Raw genomic sequence first — 27,932 nt, 5'->3', positions numbered from 1 at the left:
TACTATCATCCAAGTAAAGATCCTGCAACCAATGCATACATGTTCTTTCTTGTAGGAAGACTTAGCTCTTTTCGTGATCATGATTTTTTCGACCGGACCACGTTAAGTGAGACAGATGTTGCCTAAGTGTTCGACCCCAGGAAGCCTAGATCAGGTGCCCCAGGTCTGGTTCCAAGGTTCGATGCGGACCGCTTCCTCTGCCCTTCATGGTCTAAGGGACTTAGAGGATCGTTCACATACGGAGGTTGTGATACCGATCGCTCTCGAGTGAGCCCAACGGGTATCTGTAGTTGATCCTGTGGTCCGGGCCATGTGGGGGTCCGTGATAGCTGGGTATTGTGCACAAGAGGTTCCGGAAGGGTCTGCGTTGAGAGTGTTCGGACTGGGGATCTTGATTGTAGGCTCTGGCTCCAATGTGCTACCGGACTCACAAGCCCTGGAGAAGCAACATCTTGGGTCCGTGGTCGTATCTCCCCCGTAGAAGGGGCAGAACTGACAGCTAGTGAGGGGTGTAGGTGTGGGTCGAGAATGATAGTTGTCGTAATGTGTGGCGTTGAAGGTAGAGTGTGGTAGCGTAAGGACGGTGTCTCAAAGGGCTGAGACTGAGCATGGGAAAAAGCTCTGTCGTTTGAAGGGCTGGACGTATGGCTGAGCTGGCGACTAGTCAATTAGTGACTGAGCATGCGGCCAAATTAAGCAACGACAGAGGGTGAGAAACAAAAGTGACAAGAAAATTAGATCGTAAGGAAAGGACAGTTGCTTCGTCCATCATGACATCGGCATATAAGCGGCGCTACTACATTCAAAGCATACAAAAAGAAGGCAATGGCACGAGACCAGCTACAAGTGTACCGCACTCTTATATCGTAGGCAGCAGCAGGGATTACAATGGCACCGAGGTGAAATGAGAATAGTCGGAAGAAGCTTATGGAACAGAACGGAGAAAGTCATACCCAATAATTATTGTCACCTGGCAGGCTTCCAGGCCAGATTTGCTCCTGCACTAGAGCATCCCAGTCTTCGAAGATATTACCAGTTGTCTGGAAACCAGATCTTGGACCAAAATTTGCAGGAGAAGTGGCTGGAGGATGAGGGGCAATATGCGCCGGATATCCTCCAGCTGACGCTTGCATAGCGTGATCTCCAAGATGAGTACCAACTGGAATTTGGAGTCGCAGCTCCTTTTTTATGCGGGCTTTTGTGACTATTTTCTCAAGTAGTGTTTCTCGCATTCCAGGCTCCATAGGTCGCTGAGCGGCATCCGCGGGGAAGAGCTGATCTAAAACAGACCAGGCCGCGCTTGTATCCTCTACGCTGAGTTGCTGGTCGGAAGAGAGAGCCACCGCCAGAAACGAACAGGAATAAACATCGCGGACACGTCGAGTGTACCAATTATAAGGCGAGTTCGAGTATTGATGCATCAGACCGGCGCAGCGTGACGCCAGATGCAGAGCGTCGTGGAAGGTGCTATTTCAGTTAGTCGGACTGTGTCTGACATGTAGACATGGAAAATGGCAATCGCAGTGTTTGTGAAGAGGTTGCGAAAGCCCAGGCACAACTTACCTCATAATCTCCGAATGCCCGTAAGGGCTTGTGGCAGACAATTCCTTTCGCTGGGTCATGCTGCCCATAAGCTTGATCTTCAATAGACTTATTTGGCATATCTCGGCCACCAAATATTGTAGCGGATCCGAGTTGTCGTAATGATCCCAATTATATCGTGCCGAAAACCTGGCTTGCAGTTCGTCGGCCCATTGCGTTCTGTCTGTTCGGCCTGAGAATGGAATGGCTCGCTTTGCGATTGGCGAAGTAGAGCTTGTTCGAAGTGGGCGATCTCGGGGATTATATCGGAGACACAGGAGCTGCTGCTGTTGGCGTGCTGTTTCTGCCTCTACAATAAGTAGTGCCATTGGCGAGAATGGAACCGCATGCTCCTGAGAATCCTCCATTTCTTGAAACCTTGTGAGATCCACATCGGAGCCTTGGTGCGTCGACCTGCTATGTAAATCAAGTTCGGTTAAGCTTCGGTCGGCTAGACTTAGTGGAAGAGAGATGTCGAAGGTGTCCGGATTAATGGCGGGCTCGCGGCAGAGCTGTTCGGCAAGTCGTCCGTCCAAGACACAGATTTGTGCCCATAATCTGCGGCGCGTCTCGATCTCTATAGGGCCGAGACCGAATGTAGAAGGATCCCGATGGACCCCCAAAGATTGAGCCATATGTATCGTTGTACCAAGCTGCAACCATTGTCGTTGAGGATTGACGGTGCCAAGTTCGACAGACTGAAAGCGTTCCTTAGCAGGATGGAAGCGAAGAGGTTTGCTGGATCACTCACCAGATACAGCACCATGGCTTGTAGCAATTCCATTGAAGCCGCCTGTACAAAGCTCTCGTCCATGATGTTCAGCCTCGAGGTCATCTCCCTTCTCAGTGCAGACCATAAGCCAACAGCATTGATGCTCTGGGCAAGGTCGGAAGGATTTGGTCCGTGCACTATGGAAATAATGGAAGCATAGTACACAGCGCAGAGCAGAGTGGCGAAGGCCCGATCGAAACTCGTACTTGACTGCTTGTCGCCGCCCAGAGATGGACTTTGGATGGTGGGGATAGCTGAGCCTGTGAAAGGCGAAGTTTGCGGTGCAGGGTAATGTGTCTCCTGTACGTATGCGCCTGCGTACGGAGAGCCTGCTTGCATCTGCATTTGTGATCGTCTTCTTTGCCTGAAAATATTGCATTTCTCCTGGAACGATGGCCAGTGCAGTACTCGAACGATTGGGTCTACTCGGTGACCGAATGCTTCCAGTAAAGTCTCGTGTAACCGGTCGTCAATCATTCGTAGAGTCTCTTCCGTTGCCGAGCCAAGTGACTCCTCCCCAAAGGCTTCCGTAACCCCTTGGTTCACTGTAGGTTCGAAGGGCAACATCTGAAGGACATTAGCGGAGCGGCTCTTTGGTAAGCAGAAGCGGCATTACCTCTCCTGCAGCGACCGCCCATGAGTAAGGACTCAGATATCCGGGAGCTTTTCCGTCCACCAGCTTTCCTGGATTTGCGGATAAGCGGTTATTTCCGGACTCGATTGGAGGAGGTGAGTACGATGGTTCCCGCGAAGGTGATTTGCTGTCGACTTCTCTTGAAAGGCGAGCTACTTCCTCTTCCAACTTTGTGAGACGGCTCCGTTCTACCGGTTCTCTACTCCCCGGTCGTGATGGTGCAGATCCACCTGGTGGGCCTGTTTGCTGAACTGGCTGGCAAAGCGCACCGACTTTGATGCAATTTGAGCATGCTGGTTGTGCGCGATCACATTTTACTCGCCTAGCTCTGCATCTCGCGCATGCCAGTACGTGTCTCCGACGAGTTATAGTGGGATTATCACCCCGGCCGTCGTACCTCGATGCCATTTGGTGGTCGTAATCGTAATAGTTGATGTGTGGATGACTGTATAGGTGTGTGTGTCTTGGAGAAAGCTATCTAGCGCGAGCGAAATCGAGTGAACGCCTTATTCGTACGAATCACCAAAGGGATTTGTAGGTTCATGTACGGAGAGTAGGCATGCAATGGATGACCCGTGAACTGTTTTCGTGCGAATAGGAAGCAAGGTCCTCTTTTCACGTGACAAGCGAAGCGCCAGGCTAAGAGGCTAAGTTACGCCCGGCAGCACCCTATTTTAGGTCAGTGGTCGAATCAAGCATACAGCCTTGCGGCATACAACAAAGCTCAGGTAATCTGGAATGGTATGCGAAATAGGCCGAGCACATACCACGTAGTGTAAGATAGGGACGCCCCGGTTCAGTCCCACCTTATCCCGGACCTCCGATCATAGACTAAATTCAAAGGCGTTGCAATAGTCGACGATGTCGTATGATCCTAGAACCCATTCTGTGGGCTGGACTTATACAACTGCGTCACAGTTGACCACTTTAATGAGTGTACACGGCACACGGAATAGGCTCCGGAGAAGACATCTCAGCTGCAAAACCGATGAAGGCTCAGACGGTCGGAGCCGGGTTGTTCTCACAGTCTGCGCTGGGACGAGCGACCGTCGCCCATGACGGTGTCCCGGCATTGCTAGTACCGCCCCGCTGTTCACTTTGCAGGGTCTCGGACCCCACGGCGGTGTAGAGGCCACCAGAGCGGTCGCAAAAGACGCCGAATCATCTTGGGTCTCGTCAAGCGATGATGCAAGCATTCAACGATAAAATGGATGGTGCCTCGCTTCATGAGCACCGTTTCGATTGACAAATTGTGCTCCTAGTCGGGCAATGGAGCGCTAGTGCATAGCTGGTCGGACTGGGTATAGCGGGCCAGTGCAGGTTTGATTACGGCGCACATCGTCGAGAAGCTGGGAAAGCTTGGCCCGTTACCAGCGAGCGCGGGAGTCGCATGGTGCCCTGGAATGTTCCGTAGAAGCATCGTTGAAACGGGTGTGGAAGGGGCCAGGCGCGTCAGGCTGAATTCGGGAGAAGCATAGAAGAAGCATGGCGGCGGCTGCACGGTCGGGCGAGTAGCGGCGATGACGGAGAGCGGGGCGTAAAGCGCAGTCTCCCGTCGGTAGCAATTGAGATGTCCGGCCCTGGTCCGCACGACGTCGCGGGTTCGATGCGGCGCAGGCGGGCGTGATGAGGTGTGATTAAGGTTAAGGTTAGGTGGTGAGGAGGATGTATCCCACGATGGAGGGCCGAAGGGGCCGGCTTAGAGCACCATCTGGCTAGTGTGCTTGCCAGTGCTCCATGGCAGCTTCCTGTCCGGTCCGTCAAGGTATCCATTGTACACAACGAGCACCGCCGTGTCGTCGCTCTCGCCGCGCCCGAATACCATAGTATGCCGATGCGATGCATCTGCACGCAACGCGGTGCCCACTAGCCTCTAGGTAGACCTACGACGGGGCCAGCCTGTCTTTGTGCTGGCGCCATGCGCCTATGCAATGGCATTTCCCGGTGTCGCCTCAGTGGCCGGGAAGAGAAGGTGCCCTCCGACGCGTGCCTTCCTCAACCCACCAGACGCGTTGCATCCACTTCCACCACCCGCAACGGCCACGCTGCTCTGCTCACCCCACACGACTTCTTTTGCGAGAGGCTCTGCTTTTGGCCCCCCCGACACTTGAGCGTGTGCGGACGCCGGACCCCCTAGGTACGCTGCAGACCTAGGCGACACAACAATTTAGCCTTGGGCCCCACAGGCTTAAGCTCCGCCCATCACCATGAAGACCACGGGCAGCGGCCTGTTTTCACCGCGCAACGCTGGCTCGCCTCTGCCGGCTAGCTGCTGCCGCGTAACGGGCGGCAACGGCAACTTCTCGAGCGCGGCATCTTGGGCGACGGGGCCGCTACGAGCCGCACACCACCAACGGCTGCGGGAGCCCATCACTATCACAGAGCCTCGCGCGCACGGCCGGACTTAGGACGGAGCGACTGTGCCCCAAACGGCCAAGCTACAGCCAACCTACATGGTGCCCCTGCGGCCCTCGAATCAGCCTGCCCTCAGCAATGGCTGCCTGGCCCACTGTGGCCGCCCATCTTACTTACGACGAGCATGCGAGCTTTCAGAATGCAGTGCACCTGTGGGGCAAGGTGTAGGATTGCCTTCGAAAACTCCGTCCACGCTCCAGTGTCGGCAGGGCCGCAGGGGCCAGCGATCCACGGCCAGATCGGGACAACGCTGGGGACGCCGCCGCCTCGTCCACTACATGCCATTCGTCTGGATCCTCCTGCTGCCCCTGCATTTGCACGTTGCACCACCCAAGAGCTTGGAATACTATGCAACCTGCTCTTCGCCCGGGATCGACGCCACAACGTCTGTCTGTCTGAGTCTACGTTCCTGCCGTTTCGTCACCGTGACCGTTCCCCCGGATCACCTCTCTGGCGAGCACACTAAGCGGACTACGAGCCGCTTGCCGAATCAGTGCAGCCCCAACTCTGTTTGGAAGGATATAGCTGCCTGGCAGTCAGTCCATCAGTCCAAAGCACACGACGAGCCAGTGAAGCCTGAATAATCTACCGGGATTCGCCGACATGATCCGAGATTCAGGCTCAAGTATGAGCTGAACATCGAAATATCCCACACCTGATTCTTGCGTTCGCGCATGTTTGGTGGTTTGGGCTTCGCAAACAATACGCGCAATGTCAGCCTTGGGTTTAATAAAGCTAGGCCTTTCTGAGACGCCAGCGCGATATATACACTACTGCAAAACATCTCTTTGTCACCGTTCCGCTTACATGAACGCTCTGCTAACGCTGTACATTACATGTTGCAGGAAGTGGGAGCATGGATTTGGAATTGGCAAGTGCCGAGAGACCATCTCTACCAAGCAGCAATCTAGTACGTACTGACAGCGCGCACTCCGCTCTCCAGAGCTACACTCCTAGGCTTCATTCAGAAACAACTGCGAGCTAGAGTAGAAGCTGGTCGATTCGTGGCCATAATTCCTATGCCTGAAGAGCGGTGACGAAGGCCCTGCCTTCGTTCCCTTGCGACACTTTCGCAAAAGATACTCCGGCCGCGTCTTCCTGTTGCGCGACATATCGCTGCACAACTTTCAGCCACATTGCTTTCTCTGCCCTGCTCGCGTCCCTCCCTTCCCAAACCCAAACGGTCCTTCCCGCGTCCAACAGGTACACATCGTTTCCGTCCAGATCCTCTATCCCAATTCCATTTCCCTCCTTGGCAAGGCTGAATGAGAGTTGACCTTCAGAGTCGCTTAGCCGGAACAACTTCTTCGCTTCGCGCTCCGTTGCGCTAGACACTGGTCTGGGAGCTTTGAACGTCGTTTCCAGCGGATTGATGTCCCCGCCGCCCAGGTAATCTACCACTACTTTGGATCGCGACTCTGCTTGACTCAGGACCTCCACCTCCACATGCTTCGCAATAGTCATGTCGTTGACTACTTGTGCCGCCTTCAATTTTTCCATCGGTGCACAATTCTTGCCCTGCCACACAAAGATTTTGTCGCCCTTGTCGAGAACGAAAACATCGCCCTCGTCCAGGCTCTGCCATGTTGGCTCAACCTCGTGAACTAAGACATATTCGCGACCAGCGCCAGCACTTGGGTGCTTGAAGATACGCAGCAGCGTGTCGGTGTGTCTCGGCTCTTCATTGGTCTCGACATGTGTAAAACCGGAACGTACCCCACCTCGCAAGATCTTCAGGCGCGGGAACAATGCCGAAAAGGAATCTGAAGGTGACGATTGCAGCTCTCGATGTTGGATCGCTGTTCCGTGGAGAAATTCATCCAGCTCAACTGTCTTGTACGCTGCTGTTCCAGCCTCGTCTTGACTGGTATGGTTTCCCAACCAAAAGTAGATGTCATGCACCAGCTTGTCCTGGTCCTCATCACCTCCTTGTTCGTCTGCAGCTTTCTTTACCCGCTCACTCTGCAGGATGATGTAGGAATCGCCTTCGTGAAACGAGCCATACTGCTCTTTGGGCCAAGGCACGACCTCGAAAGCTTCAATGCGCCAGATAAATAGGCCCGGCTCGCGCCCGATGACGCCGTTGTTCCAGGCTGGCTCCGTAGAAGCGGACTGATGTTTGACTTTGTGATCAATATCAGAGTTAATCAGCGCAACGTTGGAATCGCGCCAGTCGTACTCTTCCAGATGGACGAGACCTTCGTGGGGTGGCATAGTGGGCTTCGATCAGGGGAGCGTACAGGATCTACCGCAAAACCGTTTATTCGCACGAGAAGTAAATCGCGAAACAAACCTTGTAGGGAGTAGTGTCAATGGGATGGAGTTGAGGTTTTTGCGAGACGGCGCTGACGCAGGGTTCCAGGCTTCGGCGGGGAATTCTGGTAACTGAAACGCGGGGCGTTTTCAAGGCTGATTCAACGTCATCGCTCACCAAACGTAGCTGGATACTACGAGGCAGTCTACACATGATGTTGCACCGACTTCATATTCCCCGTCAAGTTCAAAGCTTGCAATGGACTCCGTTTGCAGGGCCGCAAGGACTGTTTTCGCACGGAGCTCGAGCCTGGCTGTTCATAAACTGCACTAGGCTAGTACTACCGATGGAAGCCACGGCAACAGCTCTACGCTGCAATGATTCGGGTAGAGACTACCGCTCAGTTCCGCAACATCATGATACAATGTGGCGACGCTATCGTCGCTGCATTCTGTCGCCTATGGAGATGATTCCGTGCCTCGAGCGGCGGTGCAGCAACATCTTAGGCCACCTGCAGTGCGGGCCGACCCATCAAGTATCTATGTTGTCTTACTTATACGATCACATGCAGGCTTGGATTCAATATCAGTTATCATGCGTATTCTGGGATTTGAGCCTGCTCCTTGTCCAGCATTTAATCTGTATTGATCGGATTATGACCCTGGACGACCTCTTGTATTTCGCGGAAGTGAGTGATCTAGTACGCAGCAATGACAAAGTCATGCGTATTTTCTCAAACTCGGCTCTTCGCAAAGATCTCTGTCGACCTTGATTCTTGACCAACCATCCATTTACCGTCGGAGCAATGATAGGATCGCCAGTGAGTAACGACGATCTCATCACTGACCCCTATGGACTCTGTTTTTGCCTTCTGAGGTAAGGTATCATGCAAGCTCGAGTAATAGGCAGCTACATCGTGCTTTGTTCTTGATTTTGCGGCTGACGTGTCAAAGCACACAAGCAATATTCGCATATGTACATCTTCTCAATGCGTCTACAAAATCCGCCTACATCAGGTTAAGTGTACGCCTCTCCAGTGATTACCGAGTCAGAAAACCCTGAAAGATATGGTAGACGATAGTTGCACAGTATACCGGTGTATTTTTGTCCCGCGTGCGCAATCCTTCCCGACTACACGCCCCCCTTCACTCGCACGAGTATCCCGAACACGCCATTCAAGCGCAAATTCTCCGCGGCAATCTTCCGCCCTGTCGATTCTGCCTACACGACCCATCTCCTTAACCATTCCGAGAACACCGCGGGATTAAGCGACGTCGCCGTCCACAGGGTGACTGTACACCCCCCTTCACCCATCACAACGGGTACGTACCCCGTGCCACGGCTGACCCATGCAGCCCCCCCTCCTGCCTGTTGCACCCAGTCACTGCTTCCACGCGACGTTATTCGCACTCGCTTGCCGCTGTACAAGCTATCGCATCCTGTGGAACCGCAGCCGTTGAGGTCTATTCGCGATCCGATCGAAAGCATGGCATTGCATGGGAAAGACATGTTGGCTTGCATGCACCCGTGAGCATGCTTCCGCAGGCGTTCCAGAACGGGCAAATGAAATGACGGCTCTCATGGAGGACGTTTGGGCGATCGAACGGCAAACGCCTCCTGACTGTTCATGCAATGGCCGTTGAGCCTCCGAGTGTGCCTTGTGAAGCGATGATTCAAATGCTTGCTCGGTGTCTGAGCTTCATGAGTCTGAGCTTTTGGGGGTTCGACAGCCCTATGACATTAGGCCGGCTGTTGCCGGTATGGTGGGTGCGGCGGACCTTAGAGTGCTTGGTATGCGAAATGCAGGGGCAGTTTGGGGATGGAAGACAGCCGGCAATGTAGGCTCGGCGACTTTGGGATGGATGTGAATGGTCGGCATAGAAGGCCATACTAGGTGTGCATTTTTGCGGACTTAACTAGCACACGATTACTAGATGGGGTAGTTGGTGTAGAGAGTGCGACTGTTATGCTTCGAGGGAAGGTTTTGCGAAAGTAGTTTAGACGAGGGAGGGTCGGTGCTGGATGGTGAGGGTGTTTTGCATAAAGTTCGATGGTTTCAAAGCATGCTGATGATCATTTTACGGATGTGTAAGCTTGCGGCATTCTTTCCGAGTTGTTTCCGGGCCTTTTGACTCTCCCCGCGATATCGACAAACTCGAAGTCAGTTCCAGCTGATCACGATTCAACATCAATTCAACAGGCGACGCGACGCCTTCCTAGTATTGGAACACCTGATAATATGATCGTTGGAGGCACGGTAAGAGTCGTTACAAGGCTTTATCACATCATGAATCCTCAGATTCGAGATCCTATGTCCTTGGCTAATCAGCAAGCAGAGATTTTCGTGAAGTTTCCCCCCGAAGTAGCCATGCGAGTACCTAAGACGTGCGAAGAACGTAGCAACAAGACTATTCGGACAGTAAAGTCGTCAGAATGAGGACCTTCACTGGTGGAGCTCCTTCGTCGCCGCCGTCGCCGTTGCGCCTCATTCATAGTCCATCTTATAGATCCTATATGATGGTATCAGACTCTCATGACGATCGCCCCCCCCCACGTACAATAGCTAGCGTCAGGCGGATGTTTGGCTTAAGATTTCATTAATGGCGGTAGGATGAGCACACAAACTTGACCACAAAGATTTCAGACAATATGCACAGGTCGCAACATGGATATGTACCAGGCTTTCGCAGATACCAATCCGAATCACCGGCACTACCTTAAGGGCGAGGTTTACCATATTCCCTTGTGATACCATGGTAAGTACCGTTGGCGTTAAAAGCCAATCCGAGGAACAGCACGACTTGCTCGCCTCACAAACGAATTACCTCGACTGATGCACGAAGATTAACCCGAACCACAGATTCTCCTTAGCCTTCTCAGTCGCCGTGTTAACCGACCCCTATGATCACTCCTCAAAGTCCTTGGCGCGAGGCACAAGCAGCGGAGCATTTGGCATGTCACTGCTCGTCACCGTATGGTCCACGCCTAATGATCTACAATTGCGGCCCGTACCTAGCGTCCGCTGTGGTCTTCGAACAGCGTGCACTATCTCCTGAATGGTGAGTGCTGTAGTTGGGATGTTGTAGTCGTAAGCATGTTCGTCCTAGCACGGTGGTAGACTCTATCTGTAGTAGTAGTGGTCACTGACCATGCACAATGTCTAATGAAGACAAGTAAGAGCTATTTGAGCTCCTGAAGCACCGTCAAATAGATTCATAGATCAATACTAACTTTTTGTTCAAGCAGTGCTTATACATATGCTCGTAGCATGAGAATAGAAATCATCTTTCACACGAAGATGTTTAATCTGATCCCCGATCTCAATCTCGCGGGCATTTTCATAATCAAGCAGTCTCTGAAGTCCTCCTCATTCAAGGTAGTTTGCACAGAGCAAAAACGCGACTCTGTCACTAAAGTCAGAGGACGAGCGTTAGCATCGTAGCTGCGCTCGAAGACTGATCCTGCTGAGGTTTCCATGTACATGCGCAGAAGGGCAGAGGATCGTGAGAACCTTTCAAGTGAAAGCTCAAGCACATGGCTGACCTGTCTTACTTTCATTTGATGTAGCGAATCGCATTGAATGCCCCGTTCAGAATATCCAGGTCGACATGAGTTCCGCCGAAGCAATACTCTCCACATCTTGTCCACCAAGTCTTGGTTTTGGCGCATCGTCGATTTGGTTTGAAAAAGACCCTCACATGGTCATGGTTCATCTGTCATCTGTTCTTGCTATCAGTTGTTTGTGCTGATATCCATGTTTAGCTCTCTGGGTGGGTCGTGCTTAGAGAGCGTTTGCGGGAACTGTTCTTTTACCCAAATGGTAAGGAACGTGCCTTCACTTGAGAAACTAAGATCACTTTACGTGCAACCATAATTCCTTCTTCGGTACGGTTGACCAACGCTCCTTCCCCGTAAGCTCTCATCGCTCCTGTTGCCCAATGAAAGCCCTCCGACTCGTAACCTACACTTTTTTAATATACCACCCTGCGAACAACACCACCTCTCAACTCACATTGATTACTAGTGAGAGATTCCGCAAATCAGTCGCGATGCCGGCAAACGTGTACCTTCTGGCCATTCTGGTCGCACTCGTCCACTTTGCTTCGGCGAATTTCGACCTATACCGTATCCACGGCCAGCAGGATACCACAGGTTCTCCATGGGGCACGCAACCCAACGGGTACATGGTTTTCAACAATGACCCAACCTGCGACGATATCCCCGACCCTGACCAATTTTGGTGGGAACGTGACGACGTGAGCGGAGACAAGATCGGCGTTCGTTGCAAGGGCAAGAAAGGCTGCTGGGTCGACGACGTAAGTGATCGATCTAATTAAGATCAATCAGCATAGCTATTGAGTTGCAGCAATGCTGAAGTTGATCCCAGTGGCCTTGGCCTGATATCGAAGAAGTCGAGATGCACTTCTGCACTGCCCCTGATCACCATTACAGTGAGTCTACGCACATATACCGCATACACTCTCAATTGGATTGGCTGACAACGCATCACAGCCATCTACAAGGACAAAGGACGCCAGGAAGGCGATACCTGGATGTATCCCATGCTCCGCGTTGATAACTCGAAGGCCGGGGAATGCTTTGCGTATGGAGGCTATGGTTGGGACTGCCGGTGGAAGCGCAATCGTGGTAAGCGGCACCAATGGGGCCAGCGCAAGTTTCGTTGCATTACCGGCTACGAATCGAAGGACTTCAATGACTGCCATCACGTAGGCAGGATTGCGGCTACCAACAACGCTACCGCAATCAACTCGACGGCGGTTGCTTAGGCAGCGTAGACTCGGCACGCTCAATATTCGGGGAATCATGGAATAAAACTGCACGCACGCAAGGTAGATGTCTAGTCGACTGTCAGTTGACATCACCTCCATTGCTGGACTTCTAGCGGTCGATGATTAGTTGCGAAGTGGTATAAGCTTGGATGCATGGAGCATTTTAGAACAATGCTAAATTTGAACATGGTAGCAAGATGATATCCTGATACTCAGCTGTATTGGGTACATTCTCAGACTCCTGTAACATGTTTGAGGATTCCACTACGCGCTCCAATGTCTACGTCAGCCTCGGTATCTCCTTCATGCCACGAATCCTGTTGTTACAGCTTACCATCAGTGTAAACCTCTAAGTAGACCAAAGCGTCACGGAGTCGTCTTCTAGTTGTGCCTCTTCAGGGACTTGAACGTGTGTTATATATGCCTTAGTAGAACAGCGTGTTGGTAGCATGCACGTCTTGAAGCTGACTACTCGTCCATGCGGATTGGAAATAGTATCTCTTCTCGAAAAGGCTCATGGTGATTTCTACCAATCAACTTCTAGCATCTACCCTCGCAAAGGCAATATATGCTGAGCCAAACAGCTCTGCCTACACAGTGGACACTCCGGCTTCTCCCTCGCCCAATCACTTATACACACCCAACAAAATACATGCCCACATGTCGTAACGCTGGGATCTTTCATGCCCTCCAAGCACAACGTACACTTCCTATTGCTATCCCCTATCCAGGCCATCGTCTCATCATCATTCAACTCATACCTCGGCTTATCTGCAACCGGGGTATTCGTCCACTTCTGCAGCTGCGGCGGTGACGTCGCCATGCCCGTCGAGGCCTCGAAAAGTAGCGCATTGTTGGCGCTATATGCGTTGGGATCGAGTGACACCTCGGCGCCGCCTCCGACCATGGCTGACGTGCCGATACCGATACCGGCGCCGAGGCCTGGTTGTGTTATGTCGCGGGACATGGTGTTCTGGAGGTGGAGGTAGGCTTGGACGGCCATTTGGAGGATCAGGAGTACACCGAGGACTTCGTAGCCCATGCGCTGATCGCTTTCTTGGACGTGGCGCGTGAATATGTAACGGAGGTTCCATATTCGCTTCGAGAGGTGGTAGTAGCTCCCTGCGAAGTAGAAGGTCGCTAATGATAGCGCATAGACAGGCGATAGGGATGTGATAGTGTCTAGGTTTTGGAGGATGTAGTTCTGGATGCGGGCGCCAATGGGCGTGGATACCGGCTTCGTGCTTCCATTTTCTTTCGTATGATGCTGTGCCTTGGCGTGTTGTCGGCCGTATCGTTTGAGATTTGCTTCCAATTTCGCACGTATCCTCTTCCGAAAGGCTGGTAATATCCGACCCAATACATAGGGCCCCAGAACACAGCTTACTATGTAGGCTGCTCTTCTCGCCAAAGCCGGCAGCCTTCCGCTCTCCCCCTCCACCTGTATGATATCGCAATATTCCTCGCCCAACGTCCGATTTCCGATCAATGTGGTGAGGCCGAGGTATAGGAGCTCGCCGAAAACACGTGTTTCCGATGTGTATGTATGTGCATATCGCGCGCCTTTGACTTTACGAAGCAGAGATGTAAGTTGTTCGAGGAGAACGCCGCTGAAGTAGGCGTCTTTCTGGTGCGAGCGGATGACATCGGGCGAGGTGGCAAAGGGGTACACGAATCGCGGTGCGGACGACATCGTGCGAAGAGAGGATATCGAGGTAGGCGGCGGATGCGCGCAATGGGTGTCACCGTTGTCGCGTTGCGGCGACTGATGCTCAGATGCCGAGAGGTGTGGACCTCGGCTCGTGATCTAGGGGAGCTTGGGCCACACTTGGGGAACCTCCTCCTTACACATTCTCGCACTTTCGTACTTTCGTATTCAGATTCGATAATCAGATGGGATTCTTAATTCATGCCGTTCAGCCTGGAGACAGACCTCCCTGAATGGGTTACTCCAGCCTCGTAGCGGACTCTCCGCCCGTATAACACAAAGCACCGCCAGGTGAAAGTGCCTAGTTTGTACATTGCAAAACCGCCCAAGTACAATGCAACCTGGGATTATCAGATGGCCAATTGGCCTCCGAGGCTGATACTATAGGCATGCAATACTTACAAGACTCCGTTCGAACCCTTCTAATCGCGATATGGAACCAGTTATCCTTAGGAAGGAAGAATCTACAGTTCCAAGTTGATTCCAACTGATCCAACGATCCGCATCTAGAATAAGGGTCACTAAACAGGCGCCATGCAGTTGAGGATATTCCCGGCCGACCCAGCCAGAGACTCGAGCCAAAGCGACAGCCATCATCGAATCATGTGCAACCTGTTGAATATCATATTCAGCAGCAATGATGCGAACAGCGTACTTTCTCAAAGAATGCTCGCTCCAATATGGAAACACCACTTGCCCAGTTCGGAGCCACGATTCTCACAGTCAGCTTCATGATCTTGTAATTTGCCCTCGAGCGCAATGTAGCACCTCTAAAGCCGATCCAAGTGCCGGTCGCGATTACGACAGCTCAATCTACGAGGGGGAGCCCTGGGACGAGGGAAAAGCTACCACTAAAGTCAGCCTGATTTCTGGCCTTTGCAGAATACCCAGCGAACTGAGGGACATCACCTATGACTACTTGTGGTCGGAGGTTCGTTATGTTCGTCCAACACGTCTACCGCTACCGAAATCCCGAGTAAATCAGATTGACTGGTAATTTAAAGCTACCTCTATTGCCTCGGTCGAGGCTGGGAATAGCAAAGCCAGAGTCGAAAATATATCAGACGATGAAGAGGCAGATGAGGGAAGGGCGAAGATAAGAGGTCGACGAAGGTGAGATCCTGGTCCAACGTCGTTAAATCCCAATACCGTCATATACACTGTTTTCACAGTCATCGATGCTGCGTACCAGTACTATCGTTGCTGCTGTATGAAAGAGCCTGCAATCCTCTCACCATGTTCCGGGAAAGCTCCTTTATAGAATTACCCTCGCCTATCTTGTTGATAGACCAACGCGAACATCAGTTGACGAAGAACACACCAATCCTACCAGACCCTCATTTCCATGGCACAATGACGACGTATATTGGGGTACCAGTACTGTGAAACATGAAATCGGCGGGGCTGAAGAAAGGGAACACTTCCTGTCGGGTCGAGCATATCGCTTCGTTGAAGCCACACTGTTGTTTAGATTCGGCGGGTATCCGGACTGGTTGTGGACATCGCCAGTAGCAGGGGAAATCTCTCGAATGTGGCTTGAGAAGATGAAACCTGTGGGAAATACGGCCAAACATCAGTGGAAAAGAACAGGGGATGATTCCGCTGATGAGACTGAGCAAGAAAGATTGATACAAGAGCATCGAACATATGTAAACTGCGCGAAATCCCTGTCTACAGAAAGATGAGCCTAATGCCCAAACATACTTTGCCTTGCCAGAACGCTTGTTTTGAGAGGTGTCTAACGTATGGCTTCATGCGCAGACGGTGGTTACGGAAGTTTCAACTTAACGACAGCGCGATGATATTTTCGTGTCTTATGTTGTACAGCTCTGAAAACAACGAGATAAGCGTTTTGCGGCCTGAAGAATAGATATATGTTATGTTTAAGTCTCAATATCGCACTTATAAATTTATGCTGCAACCGAGTTTCGTCAGTCACCATTGCTAATGTCATCAACAGCGCGTTCCTTGTGTACTATCCTACTCTTGTGCGGTGGCTTAGGACAGCACGCAAATAGTATTCGTACCAAACCGATGTTTTCGAGATTCTGCGACGCAAAGGTCGAGATGTTACACCAAAATTTTCTGTACGCGCCTGCCGAGTCATTGGTTGGTTGACATGGGGAAAATCCCACTGCATGACTGCAATTCCCACTGCATTCACGGTTCCTCCCACTGCATCTACAGCGCCCATGATCTCGATGTATCTGCAGAAGATCCCAGTACACCCTCCCAAAGTGGTCGGCAGTGCAGATGTACGACCTCACACTCAATTATGTCGACGAAGAAAATATTTGGTGATGTATAGCAGTCGCGCGCATCGTCTCATTCATCCTCTTCTCCCTAAACACTTTTTGATAAACATACCCCAAGGATGGCTCTTTGCGAGCGAAAACACAGATTGATCGACCTCGATGACCAGGTGGTGGAACCAGCTCGTAAAAAGCGCTGCGAACAGGAAGTTGCATTCGCCCGGATGAAGCAAGAGGACGGGCAAGAAGAGTTGGATCTTTGCCGATTCTTCAGGTGTCCACGCGAGATCCGCGATATGGTCTATCACAGCCTCTGGAAACAGACGCCTTTTATGCTAGTCGCCTGGGATGCTGAAGACAACGACAAAGTGTTCGGACGGATCGGGGCCAAGATCTGCGCTCTCTACGACTCGTGGCCTGATATCCCTGAAGGTAGGTCGAACAGTCGTCGCAGTTCCTAGGCTTGATCATCTGCCATTTACTGATACATGTATCTATGTAGGACCCAAGCAACCCCTTCCTCAATGGCTCCTCGCAAGCAAGCAGATGCTCGCAGAAGGCATCAAGCAGTTCCAAGACCACGCCGTGTGGTGCGTCTTTACGCCCCATTCACTTTCTGGAGTATACCGCTTGCAGCCTCTCTTACATCCAGCAAACGCAAAAGACGTCATCGTCTACCTAGATTCCCTGTGCACCGTGTATCACTTGGAAGCATACCCGGCCGATATCAAGCAGAAGTGGATTACGGGAAAGAAAAGCTCCTTGGAAACCCTCTACAGCCTGCTCTTACCGAACGAAGATGACGAACCGCGGTTGAGGGTGTTGGAGTTCCGCGCTCCGGTAAGATATCTCAAGCTGGATTATCATCCGCACCTGTATTCATTCTTCAAAGCCCTCGAGGATTCGAGCGAAGACGAGGACGAGGAACATGGAGTGGAAGATCAAGACAAGAACGAGGAGGATGATGAGACCGGGAAAAGCAGCGATGCTGTTCACGACGACGATGACCCAGACGAATCCGCCGACGGAGACATCTTCGATCTTTCCTGCCTTGAGCCACCGGCATGGATTTCCGACAGTCTGTCAGAGTTCCACATGCGGCTGAGATACAAGGACATATTCAAAGACAACGCAGAGCTACCGTCTGCTGCCGAGTCGATGATGTACGATGGAATTTTGAAGCTGGGAAGCGCAATGATAGGGCAGAACTACGCTTTTGGGGTGTTTGTGGGCTTGGAGAAGAAACATGGCGCTGACGAGCCTTGCCTCGGCCAGCGACTTGAGTTCAAGCGTTAGTGTGTCCGTACGTGGAGTGAGTACGGTCGGACTGATGGACGGTTGGGCTGGGTGGATTGATGAAGCGAGGTCGTTGGACAGTATTCTGTTCAGCTGTGTTGGTTCGTTTGTTTCGCAGTATACATCAAGTCACGGACGTCATCCTCATTAGCTTCCACGCTTACAGCATGTTAGGATACATGTACAACGACAAAAGAATTGACATAACCATACCATCATCTTACGGCGAAGTCCATTCATTCAACTCTTCATTAGAATAATGAACATGAATGTTGCCGTATGGCTGAAGCTTTTGAGGCCAAAGAAGAAGGCGGAGGGCCCCACTATGGCCTAGATTCTTGTCTAAGTGAGGACGTCTTGCTGCCGATAAATATCGGACTACGCTCACGATGCTTACCTAGTCCTATTCCTACATCGTCTGTAATTCCTACATCGTCCGTAGCACCGGAATATCATCACCAAGGCTACTGACTCGTCCCGCAGACACGGACCACAGCATTTCGCGCGGTAGCGATGCAAATTTGTAGCATCTCCTTCACAATGGTGCAGATGCAGTGAGATATTCGCGGCGACCGGATGACCATTCCTTCCGTCTCAGCGGGACCCACCGGCCCACCTGCGATTGACTCGTTGAGCCATCCTTCACCTTCGCACTTCATCAATATCCGCGAGCTTGCCCGGGCTCGGGAGGAAGACCAAATTGCGATCGCAATGTGTGTTACATCAGCGCCGTTGACAGCCTCGCATCCAGGGGAGCTCGTATATGCGGCGTGCATCACCCGTTCAGCCCTCCCATTCCTCTCTGGAACGGCAAAATGGCAATATCTCCACCAAGCGAAGCAAACTACAGTTCGCGAACGAGAGTGAATACGAACCCGCGGAACTGCGCGTCCTAAATACCCGCACGAGTCGACTCCAAACTCTATGAATCCTCAGTGCCGCGCACCCTGAGCCGTCCAGATCTCGCCCCGCAGTTCGAAATCTCGCCCATGATTCAAGCTAGGTCCACCCGCCCGTGGACGGCACCAGCCGCTCGCCAGTCGCGCGCGGCGCCAAAAGCGGTCCATTTCAGCACAAATTCCCATTTCAAGGAACAGGGTCCCGCCAGTTTTAGAGTTTGAGATGCCGTCGCTGCGCAAACACGGGCACTTCGTTTGCAACCCGAATCCGAAGCCGCACCCCTGCTCCCACAAACCCCGTCGAAGGACGAGCACGATGTTGAGTTTCGACGGCGCGGTGCCGCGAGGAAGAGCGTGTCTTCAATCTCCGCAATCTGCAGAGCATGCCACGCATTTGCATTGGCGCCGGACCGTTGCACGTCAGAGGCCTTGCTGTGCCGGCTTTTACGCTTTTCGTGCGACGGCGATGCGCCCTCCTCCGTCCTAATTGAGAGGGCAGCGTGGGGCGTGGCGCAAAGGCGACGAATGGCGACGGACGGCGACCAAAGGCGACGTGCATCCGCTCAGAAGACACCCTGCCCGACACCCTGGCCAGCAAAAGTGATTCTGCGCTGCATTGATGGCTGGCCTGCTAGCCGGGTCGTGAGGTTGCGACTTTGTTTGGTGTTCGATTGGTGCAGCCGCCACTACGGGGAGCGCAGACATGGGCTTCTTGCCTGGAACGGGCGGTGCCCCGGTGCAGCAAGCCGGCGCGATATTGGAAAGTCGAAGGTTTGGTGTTCCGCAGGCGATCCGCAGCGCTAAGTGTTGGTCCCTGATTGCGTCGAAATGCAGCTGTGACGGCGCGGACGAGGTGCGCTCGTGAACAGCACGGCGACCTTTGCATCGGAATTATTTGCAGCGGACCGAGGGGAATGGGCAAGACGTTGCAGGACCCCGCAGCCTGTCTCCACGAATGATGGCGACATCGCCAAGCTGGGGAAGCGGGATCGAGCAACGCTCCGGGCTCCCGAACCATGCACGGTTGAAGACGGCGTTTGTTGCCGCTGCTATGAATACCGTGCTGCGGCACACATATTGGTCTGATTTTCGCAACTGCCATGCATGGTCGCCAGCGATCAATGATCAACACACCATCCCAACGGATGCACAGCCGTGCCATACATCGGCGCGAAGCTGTCGCCCCAAGTGCGACGCGTGATCTTGTGCCGCTGCAGTCCATTCCCACGCTATGCAGGGCACATGCCCGTTGGCCTGTCTCGGTATCGTGACACACCAACGCCATCTGGAACTGTTTGTCGTGCGTAATCGACCATCTCGACAGAGTCTATTGCGCATAGACGTGCAGCCGCTCAAGAACCTTCGACCGGATACGGGCGTCCTCTTGTCTAGGCACCGTTGTAATATCGTACCGTGCACACCTTCACTCGGAGACGGGCTGCTTGCATGATACGGGCCAAACTCCGCCAGCTGACACCGCAAAGTTTCCCAGGTAATACAGGAAACCTCACAATTACGGCTTGTTTTCCTTGAATCCAATCAGCGTTTGGCCTGGCTGGAATTCCCGCTCGCACCAAAAGCGCAACAGGGTTGTTGTCCAGACACAGTAACGCACCGAGGCGCACAATGTTTGCTGCTCTTCGCTTTCCCTCCTTCCAAGTCGCTTCGTCGACGATCTCCAGCCAGCCTCTTGCCAATGGTTGAGTGAGCTTCAGCTGTGTTATCAGGCAGTTACCTGTTGTGCGCGCTTCTCGAAACGCACGCCGTTCAGCAGAGGCAAACATTGGTTCCGTGGCCAGTCAAGGGCTTCTTCTGCTGACATGCAGCTGCCCACGCACTCGTAGCACGGGCTTGCACATGAGACTTCTTCTTTGAGCTCTCCTCGCCTCGCCTCGCCTCGCGTCAGATACCGGACTTGTCGCTTGGCTTTACCGAGCCTCGATGATAGGTGCACGTACGAGCTGACAGACGCCAGCCCACGCCGAAGGGCAATGATTCTCCATATAATGCATATAGATGAATCTGTTGATATGCAGCTGAATTCTAATGTGGTGGCGCCTATCGGACTACATGTGGGGCGGAAGAGGTGCAGGATCTGTGTTAGAACGGTGGGACCCGGGCCTACCTAGTGAATCGTGCACGTTGTAAATGGTCATGGTGCAGAATGCTTTGGACAGAGAGTGGATAAAACGGCTTTTTGATGCGATGCAGATATGCTATGGATGCTTGAAGTAATGAAGGTCGTACGGGGGTATATGTGGAAGTAGAGTACAGGTATGCGAGCCATGCGTGAGATGTAGATGCATGTATATGAAACGCGACGTTCGAACGTTTGATAGGACGGGTTATGCTGCCGAGCTCTGGCGGAAATCGCACAACGAGTCGTGCTGAACTTCAGGATCCGACCAGGTCCGCTAGAAGTGGAGCAAGGCCAGTTCATGGATAACGAGCAGCGATGATGAGCCGGGGGGGAGGCGCTTTTTGACAACTCGCTGGCCACGAAGATGCAACTGGTTTTCCCTGAGCTGATCCTACTACCTAGTGTGCAGTTTCTTCTGTTTTAACTGTCTTTCTCTCTCCGTGTGCGTCATAGAACATGTTGTTGGAGTCATCCGCAGGTGGTATGTACCGTCCTATGACCCGAGCAACGTTAGGATCGAGTGGTATCCGCGGGCCTAAACTGGCTTCGAAATATTGAGGCCCGGATGCAGCTTCATCGCTCGCCGGATCCGGGGGTGGTGTCAAATGTGATACTCGTGGTGGAGTCGCGCTTGCGCGTTTTCGATACTTAGTAGGAGGGGATGTGTCCTCCACAGATCCTTCAAGCTTCCTCTTGCTGCCTGACTGATGCTCCGTACAGTTACAATGCCCACCCGAATGAAGTTGCTTCCACCTTTGGTAATCCGCCTCTTTCTTTATTCGATAGTTACTGGTGAAGGTACTTAGAGCGTCCATATTTTGTTGCATGTCCTGGAGAGTAAGCGATGGTCTCCCCTGGACTAACACACTTGTGTCTGGTGGTGGATAAGTCCATGTTTCGTGGCAAAAAGTACACTTGTCCGCCGAACTTTCTTCATCAGCGTTGGATGCATCCGATGAAAACCTTGAGATTTGCTGTGAGGAATCAGTACTCGACGGAGGTGAGGTGGCATCCGTGGCAGTTGGTTCGCGAGGTAGATTAGGTGCAACAATTGGGACGGGAGGAGGGGGCATGCTATTCCTTCCGTCGTAAATAAGTGCGGCCTGTGGTAAAGGTAGTGCGGTGGGTCTCGAATCGTCTGAATGAGAACGCTCTCGGCGGTGTTCAGCGGCCATTTCGGCAGACTCTTGTGCAGTTCCTATAGAAGGTAGGTTTCGAGGCCTATGGTAGATGGCTGGATGTGTTGAGACGCTGCTGGAATGCGATTGAAGGGAAGAGGGATCGGAGGGTGGTGTGAGAGGATGACTCGCGGCATCACGAAAAGCAGTGCGATGATGCAACTCCGGACTGGTCCCCGCTAGAGAAGTAGGATTTCCTGAAGGGACAGTTGTTGGTGTTTGGGAAGTTGCAGATGGAAAGACGGCAGAGTCTTGGCGCGCTGTGATTGGCTTCCCCGCAATCTGGTGCTCGCCTGAAGAGAAACGCAGAGGATGGCCGGTCAAGGAAACTCGACCGTAATTGCCATCAGTGGAAGAGGAATTGGCAGCTGTCGAGTCCTGTTGCAGAGTGCCTCTTTCCGTTTGGTCCTGGTGATGCGAGGGCGGCGACGATTGGCCATTCAGCTGTTGGTTTGCGTGATGCGCCGATGGAGACACAGGACCCTCTGCTCGGTGATTGATGGCGGTCCACGAGGCATTCTGCGAGGGTGGGGTTCCACGGGCCTGGGACATGTCGACCATGTCTCTGAGAGGAGGGAGAGAAGGGAGGCGGCGATTCATGACGGAAGCGCCAGCGGGGAACTGGAGTGAAGGTGCTAACTGGGAGGCGTGGCGGCGACGAGGACAATTGACGGTCAGCGGGAGCGGGCCGCGGCAGAGATATGAAGCGGTTCGTATGGGCGGGAGGAGCCTGCGGCGGTGCTGGAAATGAAGTTGCACAAGGGGGTGAGGGTGAGGTCTCAGGGTCGAGCGTTCATGGCATGGCAGCAGCAGAGGGACTCCGCAGCATTTGCGGCGCGGACGACGAGCGAAGGATGCGTCCAGTCGCACACTGCACAGGCAAGCGGCCGGGGGCGTCGTGTTGTCTCGCTAGGGCGCAGGAGGCGTTCTTACGGGTTGTTGATTTGTGGGGGCGTCGCCAGGGTGCATGCCGCCTGCGCGCTAACGTGACATGCAAAGCATTCGGGGGACGGCGGGACTGATCCATCGGGCAGCCTGCGCGGCGCAGGCGACGACCCCTGCGCGCCGCGGATGCCGGCTGCCACTTGGGCACTTGGGCTCGACGCTGGCGTGGGATGCGTGCGGTGGAGCAGGCCAGGCGGCATCGGCCCGGCGGAGATCGGACGACTCATGCTGCCTGGTGAACTGCATCCTGGGCGGCCAGAGAGCGCCTCCATCGCTGCCCGTCCGCGTCGTCCTGTGTACAACAGCACGCCGCTCCGCACCACCAGCACCGGGTGCGACGTGCCCTCGGCGCCGCACTGTGGCCCGGAACGTCCTCTGCTCCCGAGTCCAGCGGGCCCGGAGCGAGCCAGCGACGAGCGCCTGCTATACTGTGTATGCGAGGCCGCCGCGCCTTCCAGACCGGCTGTATGTGGCAGCTGCAACCGCGTCGCGCCTTCCCCCACAACTTCCATGCTAACCCAACGTCCACTCCCGCTGCTCCACACCGCGCTCGTATTGCCCACCTCCCATGCCGCCCGCCGTCCGGCCTGCCTCTCCATCCTGGCCCCGCTGCACAGAATCAAATCGTCGGCATGGCCAAGCCAACGCTGCACCCGTCAGCGCGACCCTCCCCCATTCGCTGGCGTCGACACAGGTCTGCACGTCCCCGTGCATTCACTGCTTACGGCACCCTGCCGCCTGCTGTCCTCTCCCGCATCCCCGACCTTGCCCACAGCGCTGGGAGTGAGACTGTTATTTACGGCACACTCGAGCTGGCCAGGTGATTTGCGGCTCACCGATGGATAATGTGCGCGACGTGCGTTGTTAAACTCCGGGCCGAATGGGCGCCTCTACCGCACCCGGGCTGCTGCGCTCAGACTCGTCTCGCTTCAACCATCATCTCTACTGGCCCCTTCCATCTTCACCGTTCAAGAAGCCCAGGCGTACGGGCGACTATTTTGACGCTCCACACGACTCAGCTCACTGCACTGAACGGTGTGCCTGGCGGCGAAGCGAGCCGCATGCTTCTAGGACTCGACATAGGTGTCCGTTCCATTGCAAAGAGGCGCATTCCATAACAATTTCTGGCCACTTCCTGGATGACGCCACTGCTCGTAGGCCTGCCGTCGGGCTCGATCGATTGCTTATATCAACGAGAAGCCAGATCATGACCGGGCTCAAATTTGGCCGTCGCCTATGCTACCCGCTGCATATGTTTCATAATCTCCTCTTACTGTAGCTGGATGACATGCTAATGCAACCACAACAGAGGAAGCGGTCGTTGGTGCCGCAAGTGCGTCGGTCAGAGGTAACCACCGGCAACAACATGGCACACGGCATCTTGCCTCGGTCCCTCGATTCCGTGGGAACCCGTCGGATTGTTGATTCAACGGCTTAAGAAAATGCCACCGTTTCGAAATGAAATTTACTTTTTCTTTGTGCTACCATGTTGTGTGGTCACCTTGCATAAGACCGACATCGAGTCTAGCGAGGCATTCCATGAGATGAGACATGCAAACGGCGCATTACGAACGTCTCTGACGATCACGTACCACACCTAGAGGCCAGTGGCAATCGTTTGCCAATACATGTTCGTGGATTGACTTGGTTGAGCAAAGATCGATTTTTCGATGAACTGCATCAAGAAGGACCGAAGTGCTCCCTCTGCTCTCACCTCATGTGATTGAGAAGCCACAGCCACATACAAGGTTCCTGGCCTCGAGGCCGACATGCGTCGAATTGGTTTGCATACTCAGTGGCGAGCCTATGGCGGGGTAATGGCCGAGCCGCGTCTTGTGCGTTACCCACTTCGAAATATGATTCGCCAACATCTCAAGTTGTACAACCGTCTTACGTTTGATATCAAGCTCCTCATCTGGTTCCTGCATTCGAACGCTTAAGTGTATTTCACGCCTGCAGGAGATATGTTTCATCACCTCAGGCCTATGCTTGTTCTTTCTGAACCATGTTATGGTGGTCAACCGTCCACACCAGTTTCACTAGGGGCGATTCATCGTCGAATCCCGCGCACGACGTGTCCTCCTCGGAACTCATCTTAGACGCTAAGAGAAGTGTATTCGTGAACCTAGTCTTGCCGTAGCCCATCGGCATCTGCCGCTCAGGGCCACTTTCGCAAATTCCCCGTCAAGATATCGTTCTGGCCACAAGAACATCTTCCAGTATCTCGGTAACTATGTTCCCAGCTTTTCGCCTGCGCTAACACTACCTGCCGCCCATTCCTCACCGTCCGTCCCTCAAATGCTCCTTTACCATCGACCATCCAGTTCAGGGGTACATTACCCGTGCTCCGGTACCACCCAAGTATACTGTACCCCCAGCTAGCAACCCAAACCCAAGAACCCCTCGAATCTTGAATCACACCGCACCGGGGAGTTTACGCATCCGTATAGCCCCCGGGCAGGGCAGGGCTCCATGGCACGTGTACGTGCGCCTGCGCTTGCCGCAAGGCACCTGTGCAGCGATCCTGATCCCTCCCAATCTTTGTCAGAGTCAGAGTCAGAAACATTAGCGCTCACTATGTGGTTTCGGACATCCTAATTGATCGGTGAGAGAGAGATATCGCGCCTTGCCTCTCCATCAAAACATCAGTGCTTCGCCCTTATCGCATGGTTTTGGGAAATAAGGTTGGGGTTCGTATAGAAGGATTGGCTCCGCGGAGCCTAAGCGGGGAGCTATGCTGTTTACAGCACAGGTGGCGTAGGTGGCGTGACGCGTCGCGAACTATCACGCGGATAATGGGCATAGGGGAGATGTGCTGGGCGAGTATAAGAGATGGTCCGAAAGGATCGCCGGCTCGCGGATATAACGACAACGATTTGGTGCATTGCATTGCATTGCGCTGCCGCTCAGTGGGTGGAAAATGGTGAGTGGGGGCCAAGTGCATGGCGTCTTGCGCTGATGGAATCGATCCCATTCGTGGGATTGATTGCATTTATTTGATTTATCAGGATGACCGTCATCTGAATGGCGACTATAGAAGAACAAGGCGAAACCATCGAGAGTCAATCTGGTCTTGAGTCGACTCAGAAAGTCCTGCACCGCGGTTGGCGCGGTAGCCGCGCCAATCGAAAGAGAAGTCTTTAGCGACGTACCATATACTGGAGACGGTCGCCGCTTACCCTTTCAGCTTCTCTTCGTTGATGTCTGCCGGTTATTACTGATTTCGTCTCGAAATCGGCGCGGTCATCGGCCTGACCTCCCAGTGGAATGCCTGCACGGTTCCAGCACAGCCCCGCCGCACCCTCGCTAGCACAAGTTTGTCTACGACTCGACAACAACATGTACACGTTCGTCGGAGGGAGATCGAGGTATAGCGGTAGTTGACATTGTGCACTCTGATCCAAAGGCAGACATGGCCGATACGTCGGATGAGAAGGAGCTCGAGAACGATCTTTGTACAATGCGTCGCGCCGTAAATCAAGGTGACGCAGAAAGGCGCTTTCAAAAATTCCTCTGCGTACGCTGCTGCTGGATGTTATGTTATGTCTTTGATGCTCGCCCTTGTGATTGGGCTCCTCCTTACACGCATTTGTTCACCCTCAGGTAAGATTGAGGCACGGCGCCGATGCGAGGCTCTTCACCTTGTCGTACGCTTCGTCTTCGATAAGTAGTCTATCTATCGGACCATCAGCGGCTACCCAAATCACACTCGAATGTCCGGGCTGGAGAAGGTTTTGCTAATATTCACTGACCATATCTTCGAAGACGCTAACGTGTTTGAGGGTCGTCAAGCCGGATGCAGAGCTGAAATTCTTCACTATTATTGACTTTCAAGCACCATCTCGTCTGATCTTGTTCGGCTCATTACGTTCTTCGAAACCACCGGGAATAGATTACGAGACAGTGCGTGGATAATGGTCTACTGCGAATTGTGATTGTAAGAATTTGCATTTTTGTGTGACCAAAGCCCTGAAGCTCTGAACGTCCTCTACGGATTTGTAAAGCTAGAAGGGGTTGATTCCAATCTCGCGTCAGAATCGGATCCAGCCTCCTCGTCTAGAAAAGTTTCCATCTTCGGGACTCTCCGAATCATGGCTGTCTTCTTCTTCCCCTTCAGAACTTCCCGCTTCAGATTTCTCGCATGTCTGCCTGTATATATGACTCGTCTCCCAATATCCACTCTCACGAAGGAGCATGTCGAAATAATAATGATCGCAACTGAATCCGAAGGTCTCTGGTGATTGGTTTGTGATGAAGTCTTAACATTGCCAGCAAAAAAGCCTCTACACGCATCCCAGTCTGATCATCAAGTGACTGCGCGGACATAACACAGCCGGTTTATTACTCTGGAGATCGAGAACCGGGTGCCGTTACTCGACATGGCCGTAACGGAATATTGCTGGAAGAATACCCAATGCTGTGATGTAGTTCTGGTGACTGCAAGAAGACCTCTGTCTGGAACATAGGCAAAGAGCAATTTAATCAGACACTGGAGTGAATTGGCCCAGGAAAGCTGATCATTGGAAAATATGTGTAGGGTTGCACTACTTTACGTGATGTAGCCTGACTGTCACTGGGATCGGACTGAGGGGTAATACATGTGGTCTACCTCTCATTATGTTATGCATTGTCTAATTAGATGATGCCTTACGCAGCAAAGACGTTTCCCGCTGTACTTTCATGGAGTCAATGATCAAGGCTTAATAAGCCATTAATGCTCCAGCTCGAACTTCAGCTCCAGGTTGACGTCGATCAATCCCGTGAGCCATTCGATGTCTTGTGGTCCATGGTGCCGCCTGCGACCGAGATACTAATTTCCAGACTACTTTGGCATACCGAGGGCTTTTGAGCTCTCACTCGCCTACCATAATGTTTCCATACGATCCCCAAACTTGTCAAGTCCAACTGTAAAGCCAATGAATCTTGCCGTCAAATATGTCGTTTAGAAATTGCGTGACGGATTTAGAGACGAATAACCCAGTTGAAGCTGACCAAAGATACTTCGACACAATTTCCATATCAACACATGCAAGAGGACTTTTGACCAAATTTCACTTGAAGATATCAG

At 52.9% G+C, this 27,932-nt stretch overlaps 5 protein-coding genes across 5 annotated transcripts; 2 read left to right on the top strand and 3 right to left on the bottom strand.

The window, feature by feature from the left end:
• Positions 1–947: 947 nt before the first annotated feature.
• On the bottom strand, positions 948–2,920 carry N0V89_012326 (uncharacterized protein; the record flags this gene model as incomplete). The annotated part of the gene is made up of 3 exons (XM_056221047.1): positions 948–1,467; positions 1,564–2,279; positions 2,333–2,920. The coding sequence occupies 3 exons, from the start codon at positions 2,918–2,920 to the stop codon at positions 948–950; spliced, it is 1,824 nt and encodes a 607-aa protein (XP_056065034.1).
• A 3,499-nt stretch (positions 2,921–6,419) lies between these two features.
• N0V89_012325 (uncharacterized protein) lies at positions 6,420–7,616 on the bottom strand (the record flags this gene model as incomplete). The annotated part of the gene is made up of 1 exon (XM_056221046.1): positions 6,420–7,616. One exon carries the CDS (start codon positions 7,614–7,616, stop codon positions 6,420–6,422), a length of 1,197 nt encoding a protein of 398 aa, XP_056065033.1.
• Positions 7,617–11,705: 4,089 nt separating this feature from the next.
• N0V89_012324 (uncharacterized protein) lies at positions 11,706–12,443 on the top strand (the record flags this gene model as incomplete). Its single annotated transcript, XM_056221045.1, has 2 exons — positions 11,706–11,976; positions 12,169–12,443. The coding sequence occupies 2 exons, from the start codon at positions 11,706–11,708 to the stop codon at positions 12,441–12,443; spliced, it is 546 nt and encodes a 181-aa protein (XP_056065032.1).
• Positions 12,444–12,795: 352 nt separating this feature from the next.
• PEX10 (peroxisome biogenesis factor 10) lies at positions 12,796–14,139 on the bottom strand (the record flags this gene model as incomplete). Its single annotated transcript, XM_056221044.1, has 2 exons — positions 12,796–12,848; positions 13,152–14,139. The coding sequence occupies 2 exons, from the start codon at positions 14,137–14,139 to the stop codon at positions 12,796–12,798; spliced, it is 1,041 nt and encodes a 346-aa protein (XP_056065031.1).
• Positions 14,140–16,528: 2,389 nt separating this feature from the next.
• Positions 16,529–17,702, top strand: N0V89_012322 (uncharacterized protein; the record flags this gene model as incomplete). Its single annotated transcript, XM_056221043.1, has 2 exons — positions 16,529–16,838; positions 16,909–17,702. 2 exons carry the CDS (start codon positions 16,529–16,531, stop codon positions 17,700–17,702), a joined length of 1,104 nt encoding a protein of 367 aa, XP_056065030.1.
• Positions 17,703–27,932: the final 10,230 nt, after the last annotated feature.

The sequence above is a fragment of the Didymosphaeria variabile genome (assembly GCF_027946475.1).
Source record: "Didymosphaeria variabile strain IMI 356815 chromosome Unknown scaffold_10, whole genome shotgun sequence".
In the NCBI taxonomy this organism is placed as follows: Eukaryota; Fungi; Ascomycota; class Dothideomycetes; order Pleosporales; family Didymosphaeriaceae; genus Didymosphaeria; species Didymosphaeria variabile.
Note: the sequence above shows the minus strand (reverse complement) of the source record. Positions and strands in the feature narration are given on the sequence as shown.